The sequence below is a fragment of the Acanthamoeba castellanii genome (assembly GCF_000313135.1).
Source record: "Acanthamoeba castellanii str. Neff unplaced genomic scaffold scf7180000084749, whole genome shotgun sequence".
NCBI lineage: Eukaryota > Discosea > Longamoebia > Acanthamoebidae > Acanthamoeba > Acanthamoeba castellanii.
The window spans coordinates 37,994-50,415 of NW_004457364.1; the positions used below are offsets into that span (position 1 = coordinate 37,994).

At 61.8% G+C, this 12,422-nt stretch overlaps 1 protein-coding gene and 2 pseudogenes across 1 annotated transcript in view; 2 read left to right on the forward strand and 1 right to left on the reverse strand.

Annotated features, from left to right (window-relative positions):
- ACA1_191710 (uncharacterized protein) overlaps window positions 1–772 on the forward strand; it is a gene marked incomplete at both ends in the record, with an annotated part of 1,861 nt that extends 1,089 nt beyond the window's left edge. Inside the window, one exon of the mRNA XM_004336428.1 lies at window positions 351–772. Within this exon, the coding sequence (XP_004336476.1) occupies window positions 351–772 (422 nt within the window). The remainder of the gene's footprint in view (window positions 1–350) is intronic.
- Window positions 773–872: 100 nt separating this feature from the next.
- Window positions 873–1,946, forward strand: ACA1_191820 (annotated as a pseudogene).
- Window positions 1,947–2,010: 64 nt separating this feature from the next.
- ACA1_191830 lies at window positions 2,011–12,273 on the reverse strand (annotated as a pseudogene).
- Window positions 12,274–12,422: the final 149 nt, after the last annotated feature.

Here is a 12,422-nt window from a genome sequence, read left to right on the forward strand (position 1 = left end):
GCGCGCACGACACACACGACACACACGACACACACGACACACACGACACACACGACACACACGACACACACGACACACACGACACACACGACACACACGACACACACGACACACACGACACACACGACACGCACGCACACACACGCACGCACGCACACACACACACACACACACACACACACACACACACACACACACACACACACACGACACATACACGACACACACACCACTTGTGAGTGCGGCCGCACACACTCAACCGCACACACGCTCACGGACCTTGTATAACATAACACACACACACACACACACACACACACACACACACACACACAGAGAGAGAGAGAGAGAGAGTTCTCTCATCTTAACTAGTCCCCCCCTCACGTGGTGGCGGCGTTTTGGTGGTTTGGGGGGGGCAGATGTGTTCGTGCGTACGCTGTACGGGGGTTTGATGGATCCGTCGATCCCGCAGAGCGAGAAGCTGGTGCTGATGCAGGAGCTCACGGCCAAGGTGGACCTGCGCGAGTACCGCATGGAGGAGGACCGCCTCGCCCTCGCCACAGAGAAGTACCGCCACATCGTGACGAGCCCCGAGGAGGGGGGCCACACTTCCGCCCGCCACCCGCCACACCACCTGCCGGCCCTCCTGCGCGGTATGGCCTCTGCTTCCTCGTCTTGCCCTGCCCGCGTCGTCGCCCAGCGTGTGTGTCTACGTGTCGTCGACTGGGGTGGGTTGACATGCCTACTATTTTTTCTTTTTCTTTCTTCGTAACGTATGCGCAGAGTGGCGGAGTGTCTCGCACCTGGTGTCAAGCTGTCTGCTGCTGCTCAACCTGTACAAGGAGACCGCCTCGACCACCCTCTGGACCGAAATGGAGGGGCTGCCGCTGCACACCATCGGCCACATCGACCGCGAGGCCGAGGCCTCCTCGTCAGGTGCACCCGAACCCGCCCCGGCCCCCGAAAGGACCCGCGACCAGTCGGGCGCGCGAAGAGGTGGGCGACGGCGTCGAAAGCTCCCTCCTCGGCAGCAGGCCGCCATCGTGGCGCATCCGCTTGCACATGCGGGTCTTGAGCCTGATAAACCCCCCGATGACACAACCTTGTGTTCGACCTACAACCTCATGCCTCACCAGCACCACGAGCACCAGCACCAGCACCAGCACCAGCACCAGAGCACCAGCACCAGCACCAGCACCACCACGAGCACCAGCACCAGCACCAGCACCAGCAGAAAAAGAGAGCGGTGGTGCGTGACCAGTGCGCCGTTCGCTTCTTCGGCCAGGCCCTTGCGCTCTACGAAGAAAAGCTCGCCATCGGTTCTCGGCCAACCCCCACCCCCCCAATTCCGCCACAGGCTTCTTTTTGGCGCTGCTGCTGTGGTGGTGGTGGTCGTGTCGTGTCGTGTCTCACCCACCTCTGCGCATATGTGGGTGGTGCAGATTTCCGTCTGGGACCCTCCCTCCGGCTGTGCATGGTGCTGGCCTACTGCTCCCTCAAGGCCGAAATTGCACTCTTCTGCGGCGACCTGGAGCTCGCCTTCACCACCGCTCTTCAGTTCTTGACCGAGATCAAGGTACCATTACCTTCCCACCAGCCAGTACCCACCCTGCTGCAGCCACCAACAGCATCTTTACGTCCGAGACCTGCATCCAGGGCAACCGTAGCCACCTCCAGTATTTGCCCCACTGCATGTTCATGAGCACGGGCGCCATCATGGACGTCTTCCTTTCCTGCAAGCGGATCGACCTCATCAAGTGCGCTTCCCACCAGCTGACCACTTTCGCTTTCGCTCTTTCTCGCGCCAGCAGCTTCTGACCCGGGTGTGTGTGGGCAGGGCGATGCTCACGGAGGTGGGCGTGTGGATGCGGGCCTACCCGATGTCGGCCTTTATCTACGCCCACTACGCCGCCACAGCTGGCGTGGTGGTGGTGGGTCCCTCATGAAGAGAGCGAACACGACTAATAAATACGGAGTGGTCTATTTTTCTATCTTCCACCACAGGGGGCGTCATCGGAGCTTCTTCACGGTGACGACCTTGATGCCCGGGTGGTGCGTATCCTCGACCGGCACGTTGGCACCCCCAGCGGCACGTCCCTGGGCGAGCGGTACCTGCGTGGTCCGTCGGTGCGGCTGGAAGGCACTGTCGTCGCCGGCGTCGTCATCGTCGGTGGGGCGCAGGAGCGCGCGCACGTCGATCGGAAGGGGAGGGGCGGAGAAGGCGAGCACGATTGCTTGGCCGTCCTCCCGCACGGTGCACTCGATCTGTGTCCCCTCGCATGTGCGAAGGAGGAGCACCACCTCCGTCTCTGTCTCTCGCTTCCACGTGTCTGCCGCCCAACCTTCGCCTCCTCCTCCTCCGCCCCCGCCTTCTCGTCGAACCAGGCCGCCTTGCTGTGCAGCGAGCTTCCCTGCGGCTTCGTGCCGTGCCTCAGTTGCGGGAAAGGCGAGCGAATCGTAGAGGGCACGCGGCCGGCACGCCGCGTATTTGCTTCCTGTCGCCGCCGTCTCGTTCTCCTCGTGTTCGCTGTCGCTGCTACTACTGCTGCCGCTGCTGGGATTGCGCTTTGTCTTGGCTAGCGGGGGTACCTCCCCCTTGATGGGGCTCGGCTTCGCCACGGGCTGCGCCGCAGCACCGGTGCTGCCGTCACTGTCGCTCTCGCTCTCGCTCTCGCTCTCGCTACTGCTGCTATCCATTTCGGCATCGGTGTCGCTGTAGACGTCGCTGTCTTCTTCATCGTCATCATCTTCTCCTTCTTCTTCATTGACGGCGCTGTGATCTGTTGTTGGAGCAAGAAGAGGGAAGGGGGGATGAGCCCGCCGCCGAAAACGCTCAAGAAAGAGGCCAACGAGAGACAGAGAGAGAACCACACACACACACACACACACAGAGAGAGAGAAGAGAAGAGAAGAGAAGAGAGAGAAGAGAAGAGAAGAGAAGAGAAAGAGAGAAGGCGGCGGCACCTTTGAGACGCGAGGCCAGATGTTGCAGGAGGGGACCCCGCGAGTCAGCCCTCACCGGGTCGAAGAAGCGGTGCTTCAAGACTTCGTCCACCGTTGGTCTGTTGGGGATGATGACGCGTCAGCAGTGCACCCCGGCCAACGAGAGTTGTTGTTGTTGTTGTTGTTGTTGTTGTTGGTTGTTGTTACAACTTGAGAGGTGGAGGCCATACCGTTTGGCGGGTTCCTTCTGGAGGCAGGCGTCGACAAACTCGCGGAAGGCGGGGCTCCATTTCTCGCCGTGGAGGGCCGGGGACGGGCGGCGCGCTTTAGCGTTCATCTGCAGGAGGATGTTCATGTCCGAAAAGGGCGCCTGCCCTGTGGCCAACTCCAGCGCTGGAGGAGCCCACAGGAGCGAGGAGCGAGGAGAGAGAAAGAGAGAGAGAGAGAGAGAGATTAGGAGGAGCACGGGGCGCGTGGGTAGGTGTGCGCTGCGGCGATGATGATGATGATGATGATGATGATGATGATGATGATGATGATGATGATGATGATGATGATGATGCATATATTCATCACTTTGCCGTGCCGTGCCGTGCCGTGCCATGGTCCCGACGGTGGCGGTAAGAGGGGAAGGGGTGGGCTGTACAGAGGATGCCAAGAGCGTAGGTGTCGGCCACGCGCGTGGGTTTGTTCTTGACGCCGCACACTTCGGGAGCGCTGTAGGCGTAGGTGTCTTGCGAGGCAAAGGTGTCGAGCTTGTGCGCGCTCTGCTTCAGGTGACCTTCGACGCTGTTCATCAGCAGCAGCGTGCCCGTCGACCTGGCGGTTCATGAATGGACACCACCGCCACCACCACGACCACCACCAGCCACCAGCCACCAGCCACCACCGGCGTGCGCGTAAGCCATGGGTTTAGCCCTCATCCAGCCCGGCCTAACGCAGCCTAACAGCCGAGCAGGAGCCTCGTATGCTTGGTTGCGGCGCTTTTGTGGAAAGGGGGGACCCGATTGGAGGGTTGGCGGGGGTTGTACCGGTCGACAAACAGGTTGGAGGAGGAGAATTGGTCGTGGCCTATCAATCCGTTCTGGTGGAGGTAGTTGAGCCCCTCGCCCACCTGCTGCAAGATGGCCGCCACCGTGCTCTCGTGCAGGGTCTTGCTCCTCGTGTCTGGTTGGGGGGGGGCGGTCCATCCTGGTCAGGGGCCGCCCCGCTTGCGCCCCATGGATTGCGAGGAGGGGAAGCCTACCTTGGAGCAGCTGTTTGAGGGAATACTCGGCCACGGATGCTTGCATGACCTGAGGCCAGATACCACCAACAGACACACACGACACGCGACACGCGACACACACACACACACACACGTTCCAATTATAGGCCAGTGGACGTACATTGGGGGGGAGGCGTGCATGGCACGGCATGGGGCGAGGGGCAGAGGTGCACATACCTGCCAGAGCTCATTGCCAACGGCGAAGCAGTCATAGAGGCGCGCAACGTTGGCATGCCGCAGGCTTGTTCGCAGATGCTATTGTCCGCGTGTGTGTGGTGTGTCGTGTCGTGTGTGTCGTGTGTGTCGTGTGTGTCGTGTGTGTCGTGTGTGTCGTGTGTGTCGTGTGTGTCGTGTGTGTCGTGTGTGTCGTGTGTGTCGTGTGTGTCGTGTGTGTCGTGTGTGTCGTGTGTGTCGTGTGTGTCGTGTGTGTCGTGTGTGTCGTGTGTGTCGTGTGTGTCGTGTGTGTCGTGTGTGTCGTGTGTGTCGTGTGTGTCGTGTGTGTCGTGTGTGTCGTGTGTGTCGTGTGTGTCGTGTGTGTCGTGTTAACGAAGGGAAGAGACAATATCATGGGAGCGCAGGGCGCGATGGTACTTTGGCGGAGGTGAGGAGGTCGCTGCAGTTGGCGGGGTTGATGTCCATGGTCTTCTGGATGGTGACGCCGAGGCCGTGGAGGGGCTTGGAGACGGCCGCCCACCACACACGCTCCTTGTCTTTGCTGCCCAGCAGCCGCTCGAAGGCGTAGTCGTCAAAGTAGTCGGGGCGGTGCTGCTCCCCATGCTGGTGGCTGGCCCCCGTTTGGTCCTGCTGGGCCTGGGGCGGAGGCGGCTGCGGCTGCGGCTTCTGCCGGAGCGGGCGATCGGGGGCGGTGTCGGTGGCCTCGGCCATCGGCTTCGTGGGGTTGTAGCCACTGCGGGTCTTCCTCACGCTCCTGCCATGCGGGGGCGAGGATGCGCCGCGCGTTAGCCCCTCAAATATATATTGAAATATTTATATAAATATGCAGTGTGCGCGTGAAGAAGCAAGAAGAGGGGGAGTGGGGGGGGGTAACACACCAGGAGAGGCGCTCGCGGCTGGTGCGCTGGTCCTTGGGCATCTTGGACAGAGAGCGGGTGAGGGGAGGCTTGTTGGGGACGGAGGGCAGGGCCGGCTGCTCCACCGGTGGCCGCTGACCGTTGGCATCGCCAGGGCGAGAGCGATCCTCCTCCACGTCTGTCATCCCCTCGTTGTTGTTGCTGGTGGTGGTGGTGGTGGTGCTGCTGCTGCTGCTGCTGCTGCTGCTGCTGCTGCTGCTGCTGCTGAAGCCGGTGGCGGCGGTGTTGTTGTTGTTGTTGTTGTTGGCGGCCATCTCCTGGCTTACGAGCTGTACATCAGCCGAGGAGAAGAGCAAGTGGAGAGCCCGCGCAAACTGTTACACAGATGAGAGAGCGGGAGAGGACCGCATTAGCGAAGGGCGGGCACACAAGACACGCGAAGGAAGGAAGGAAGGAAGGGCACAAAACCGATCCGGAGCGAGGTCGCAGAGCGGCGATGATTCCGTGACGTTGGGAGAGGCTGAGAGAGTTGCAGAAGGCCACCACGGAGTCCTTGTCGCGCAGAGCGATCTCCACCTTGGAGTCGATGGACTGCCGCAACCACCGTTTGCCCTTGACCTGGCGGTGGTGGCGGTGGTGGCGGTGGTGGTGGCGGTGGTGGCGGTGGTGGCGGTGGTGGCCACAAGGAAGAGAAAGAGCCGGGGAGGGAGGGAGAGGGGGGGGGTGTAAGGGACGGACGACCATGGCGCAGTGCCAACACGTGGGGGGGGATGGTGATGGGGGGGTGGGCACCCTGGTGCGCGGCGACGGGTGGGAGCGCGGGTGGGCAGCAGCAGCAGCAGCAGCAGGGTCGTGGTGGTGGTGGTGGTCGGACGAATGGGAGGTGACGGCCTGCAGGAGGGAGTTCCACCTGGCAGGGAAGAGGCTGCCCTCCACGCGCATGTCGAGCATGCCGATGGTGGTGGCCCACAGCAGCCACGCCTTGTTGTCCGTACGATCACACTCGGCGAGGCACTGTTTACGCCGCCGCCGCCGCCCATGAGCACGCAAGCGGGCCGGGGAGAGGAAGGAGGGAAGGCAGGCAGGTAGGCACGTGCCTTGCACTTGGCGGCGGCGTTCACGAGCAGGCACACGGCCTGCCTTCCGGTCTCCTTCTCGGCCCATTCCCACAACCCGTGGACGTCCTGCCGCGCCCGCCCGCCCGCCCGCCCGCCCGCCCGTCAGCTTTCCGTGTGCACGCGCCGTCTGGCCGTCGTGGTGGTGGGGGGTGGTGGTGGGGGGGTGTACCTTCTCGACGCGCTTGTAGACGGAGGAGGAGACCGAGGGGAGGGCGTGGTGCGAGTCTCCCTTGATGGCGCGAACGAGCCAGCCCTCGGCCTCCTCGAACATCTTCTGGATGGCTCGCGGCAGCTGCTCGCTGTCGTTCTCGTTGTCGCTGTGGTAGGCCGAACCGAGGAAGGACGACGACGCTGCCGCCGCCGCCGCCGAGCCCAAGCCCGATAGTGTCGAGGAGGACGAGGAGGCGGCGTCGGTGCCGCCGGAGGAGGCCGTGCTGTCGACGTAGAGCTTGCGCATGCCCCACTCGTAGAAGATCATGCCCCACAGGTAGCTCATCTCCTGCCACCCCTCGCCCCGCCCCCGCTCGTCCCGCCCTTCCTCCTCCGCCTCGCCCGGCCCCTGCGCCTGCTGCTGCCGCCCTTTCGCCGCGCCTCGTGGCCTCGCGATTTGCTGCTGCTCCTCCTCCTCCTCCCCTTGCTCCCCCTGCTCCCGCGGCTGCAGCTGAGGGTGCGGCGGGTGCTCCATCGAGGCGGCGGCCCCGGCGGCGGTACCCGGTGCTGCACCAGGAGGGGCGTTCTCGGGCCTCGAGAGAGGAGGCGACTCGCCGCGTTGTTGTTGTTGTTGTTGTTGTTGTTCTCGGTGGCGATCCTGCTCCTCGTCCTTGATGTTCTGCTTGATCTTCTCCCGCTTGAGCACCTCCTTCAGCTGCTTGACCGCGGCCTCGAACAGCTGCTGGGTCTTGACATTTTGCCAATCCTCGTCGATACGGCAATACTCGAACAGCACCCGCACCTGGGTGGCACCAACACACGAACACGAACACGACACACCAGCCACCACCACTCGAAGTGAGGCCCACTCCACTCACTCACGGATTGGCTGGCGGGGGGGCGTACCAGAAGCAGGGCGCAGTCGTCCATGACGTCTTCGACGGTGGCCGACGAGAGGGCGTTGGCCAGGCGCAACTGAGCCAGCCCGAGGAGGCGCTTGGCTTCCTTCCGCCCCCGGTTCTTGTTGCGGCGCTCCTCCAGTATCTGCATCGCCTGCAAATACAGCGCCCGCCCTGTATTATCGCATGCGCCAAGGACCCCCCCCCACCAAACACGGACGACACGCAACGCGGCGGCGGCCGGGTGAGTCATCCAAGCAAGCAGTCAGCCGCAGATGGTGCGCCCCCTAGGCGGCGATTGGGAAAAGATCGGGGGCGGGGGGGGGGGCGGTAGGTAACAGCACGCACCGGAGGCGAGGTCGACGAGGTTCATGTGCTTGATGCGGGGATTGAGAGCGAGCAGATCGCCCTCCACAAAGGCAAAGGTGTGCGGAGAGGTGAGCAACTGCTGCTCAGCGTGCCGTGCAAACTCCAGGGAAGCCAGCTCCTGCACGTGACACCCCCGCACCCGCCCCTCATCCACTCCGTGAGTGGTGTCCGTGCGCACACCAACGACGGTGTCGACGTGTGTTGTTGTGTGTGTGTGTGTGTGTGTGTGTGTATATATATGTAAAAATCGAAAGCTTCTTATGGGGTAGAGCACCTGTAAGCGAATGAAGAGGAGGCGTATGGAGAGGATGTTGCGGAGGTCGAATGTGGAGGCCGCCTCTTCGGGGTCGAGGGCAAAGCTACCGAACTTGCCCATCAACCGGTCCTTCATCGACTTCTACAGAGTAGTGGAGCAAGGGAGGGAGGAGAAGGTGTAAGTGCGACGCCACACACACACACACACACACCACACACCACACACACACGACATGCCCGGATTGCGGGAGGGGAAGACAGTGGGGGTGGGTGGGTGGGTGGGTGACGTACGTGAGTGACGGCGCCCAGGTGTTCGTCCCAGTCCTCGTCGTTCCACGTGTTACCGCGAGCACTGTCGTCGTCCTCGGCATCGTTGTGGTCGTCGTGGTAGTCAGCCTCTTCCTCGCCGTCCTTTTCCTTGCCGTCGGCAGACTGCGGCGTCGTGTCCTGGACGAAGCTGCCGCGCATGCCCAGCGGAGTGTTCCTCTGCACCAGCGCGGGCGGGTGAGCACCAAGGGGATTTGGGGCAAGAATGCGCATCGCCTGCGGAGCCCTCCCTACCCATATCTCTCAAAATATCTACAATTATATATATATATATATACATCTACATATATTCCATATATACATATATACAAATAAATATCGACATAGATACATACGGGGTGGGCGGGCGGGCGGGTCAATAGAAAAAGGGAGGAGGAGGGGTACCCGCTCTCGCCGAAGTCGGGCGTCTCGGCGGGGATCGGGAACAGAAGGAGAAGCCGTGTTGGGCGGCGGCGTAGCGGGGAAGGCGGCGGCGGTGGCGGCGGCGAAGGGAGGAGGGCTGTAGGCGGTACGCGTCCAAAAGAGGTTGGAGGCGAGCTCGCACTTGGGCGAGCACGTCCCGATGATGAGGTTGAACAGCTTGATGGCGGCCTGGTGATAGGGCTCCTCCGACAGCACCTCCACCTTCTTCACTTTGTTGCTGGCAGACGCGTCGTGTAAGAAGTGATTTGGGTGGTGGTGGTGGTGGTGGGGGGTAGCACGCGCGTGAGTGTACCGGGCACCGAGGGGGAGGGAGAGAGAAGAGGAAAGAGGAAAAAAGAAGGAAGGCAGAGAGGCGGAGGGGGATGTGGAGGGATATGGGATATTGGGGGGGGGAGGGATACCGCATCTGTTCGTGGAAGATGTCCTTCACCACGCGGGTGGTCATCTCGGTGAGGAGGAGAGAGTCCAAAAAGCGGAAATTCTTCTCCCACTTTTTGTTGAGGATGAGGCCCGAGGCATTCTCTCGCCCGGCGTACACCAGCCGGTGCAGCTCGCGCCTCACGCGACCAAAATAGCGCAGGTTGATACCCCAGCTATGCATGTCCTTGCACAGCTTCCTGCACGCACCGCCCGCACACGTACGGCCCCACTACTTAGTATATCCCCCACGCAGGTATAAAAGCTACCCCCCCCCGTTGCAGCACAGCAGCAGCAGGAGGAGGAGGAGGAGCACCGTAGGACTTGATGGCGCTTCTCAACCTCCTCGCGGATGGAGCCCGACCCGCGGAAGAACATTTCGTCGTCGCTGTCTTCCAACAAGGCCAGCAGCTCCTGTTGCACCGGACCCCGGGGGGGAGGGGCAGGGGCGTGAGTAGCTCAACACTTGGAGGGCAGTCCAAGGACACGCGTGTGGGTGGAGGAGGTGTGCCTTGCGAACAAATGCCGGAATGATGGCGTAGACGAGGCGCCTGCTCATCGCTGACACCTCTTCATTGTACTGACTTGCTGTCGTGCGTGCGTGCGTGCGTGCGTGGCAGCGCGGGTGGGCGTGTCCGAAACACATCAGAGATATGTGGGAGTGTGCAGGCAACGAGGCTCGTACTGTGGGACACAGAGGGAGGGAGGGAACTTGGGGGGGAGGGAGCAGGGGCGCAGAACCACGCGCATGGGTGGGGGGGCAGTACCATTGGGAGAGAAGCGCGGATGGTTGAAAGCGGAGAAGGCGTCGGAGCAGAGCGGGATCGAGGAACGACGCACGAGCTCGGGTCGGAGAAGCTGGAAGAAGGGAGCCCGGCTGTGGTAGTTGTGCCTTTCCTCGAGGACAAAGTCGGGCGGAAAGATGCGGGCCATGTCCAAGACGTAGATGCGCCCATCCTGCGCGCGCTCGACCAAATGCTCACGCACGCGAGCATGTCACCCGTGAGAGAGTGTGCGTGTGCGTACGGCGTCGCGTGGCGGTGGTGGCGGTGGTGACGGCTGTGTGTGGTGTGTGTGTGTGTGTGTGTGTGTGTTGTGTGTGTGTGTGTGTGTGTGTGTGTGTGTGGCCATGTTGTGTGTGGTGCGGCACGCGCCAACAGACGTGCGACACAGGCATGGCATGAAGACCGCGGAAGGAAGAAGCGGGGGAGGGGGAGGGGCGTACCTTGCCGCGGTGCACCTCGAGGTCCACGGGACCCCAGACCAGCTGCTCTCGCACCACTCGCTCGTTGAGGTTGAGCCGGGTGATGGCTTGCCGGATGGCATCCATGGCATCGGCGTCGTCGTTCCTGATGGTCTGCAGAGGGGAGCGCAGACCAAAAAGGGGGCATGAGGACGAGGAGGAGGAGGATGCGGCGATCGCGATGCCCATGAGCAAGCCGCGGCAGGCTCCCTGGTGGTGGCTGGTGGTGGCTGGTGGTGGCTGGTGGTGGCTGGTGGTGGTGGCTGGTGGTGGTGGCTGGTGGTGGCTGGTGGTGGTGGCTGGTGGTGGTGGTGGTGGTGGCTGGTGGTGGTGGTCGGTGGTGGTGGTGGTCGTGGTGGTGGGGAAGGGGGAGGAGGGCGGCGCGCGCACTTTGCCCTGGTCGGCAGAGCCGTAGACGAGGGTGTTTTCCTCCTTGCTGATGGGCAGGATGGAGATCGCGGTAAGCCGGAACCCGCGGTAGTCCACCTTGACAGTATAAATAATAAATAAATAAACATGTGCGTGTTGTCAGTCTCAGGGGACAGCGACAGAAAGGGCGCGTGCGCAGTCAGAGGGTGGGGGTGGGGGTGGGGGTGAAAGGAGAAGGAGAGAAGGAGGGGGAGTCGAGCGAGTACGAGTGTCATGAGAGGGAGGCAGAGGTTGCTCGGGCGAACAGAAAGGAGAGAGATGGCGCTCTTGAGCTCGTGAGCCGCCACCTTGATGGCGTTGTGGTCCTCGGGCCGGTCATCACCGTACATCCACTTGCCCGGGCCTGTGGGACGGCGGGTGGCGCGGCGATGAGATGAGATGAGAGGACGATTCATTTGCGCAATGGTGCGGGATGGTGGATAGATCGATCGATCGGTGATGAGCAGGCGTGGAGCGGGAGAGGAGGCGCACGTTGCGGGCGAGGCGTATCGAGGGCGAACTTGAAGAGGATATTTTGTACGATGTACTTCAGTCCTCCTGCCACGCCGCCCAGCCGCTTGTCGGGCTTGATGGTCTTACGGTCGTGGGGCAGGTTCAACTCGGATACTGGTGGGTGGGTGGGTGGGCAATGAAAAGGGGAATGTCAGCGATGGCGCCCGACAGCCGGAGAGGTTGCACGATGGCCGATCAGGGCACTCACACATGGCCACACAAACTTGGCCAATTCGTGGGCGGGGGATGCACCAACCAATGATCTGGGCATAGGTCTTGGCCGCGAGCTGGAAGTCGTTGGCGATATGGCTCAGCCGTGAAAACTTTTGGATGGAGTCCTCCATGCACAGGGCCTCCTGCACACGCGAGGTACCACCCCCGCCCGCACGTCCGCCCACTCTTGTGTTAGTACGTGGGGGGGGGGTTGCGTTTTATCTTGCTCTCTAGAGAGCAATAGTACGAGTAGTAGTAGTAGTAAGTTGTTATCACCGTATTGCGGCATAATATGCAGTGAGCAGTAAGTAGGCCACAACTCGAATACGAATAAAAGTCACAGCAGGGCGAGGGGCACCTGGAAGTGGTGGTTCCAATAGAGCTCTCGCCCAACGTCGAGCTTGCGGGAGCGACTCGTCACAGCCGCTCCCAGCTGCTGTTGCCTTCGCGCGCCTCCAGAGGCACAGCCAGAGGAGGCCCCGGTTGCATCTTCCTCGTCCTTGGGCAACACAACTTCGTAGCTGCCGGCGTCTTCTTCTTCTTCTTGTGCCCCTACTCCTTGAGCTTTCTCACCTATGGAAAGCGTTTCCTCTCGGCCTCCGTCCGCGAGGCAGTTGTGATGACACTTTCCCTGGGCAATGGTCTCTCCAGATTCGACCACCTCGTATAGATTGGATCCCTCTTCTTCCTCCTCCATGGCGCAGTCTTCCGCGCAGCCCTCTTCTTGGATTAAAGAAATGGGAAGGGGAGGTCAAATCAAAACCAGGGGAAAAGAGGAAGTGAAAACCAGGGAAAAGAACCAAAAGCAAATAGAACTGGCGCCCTGGCAACCGTACGCGGATGCAT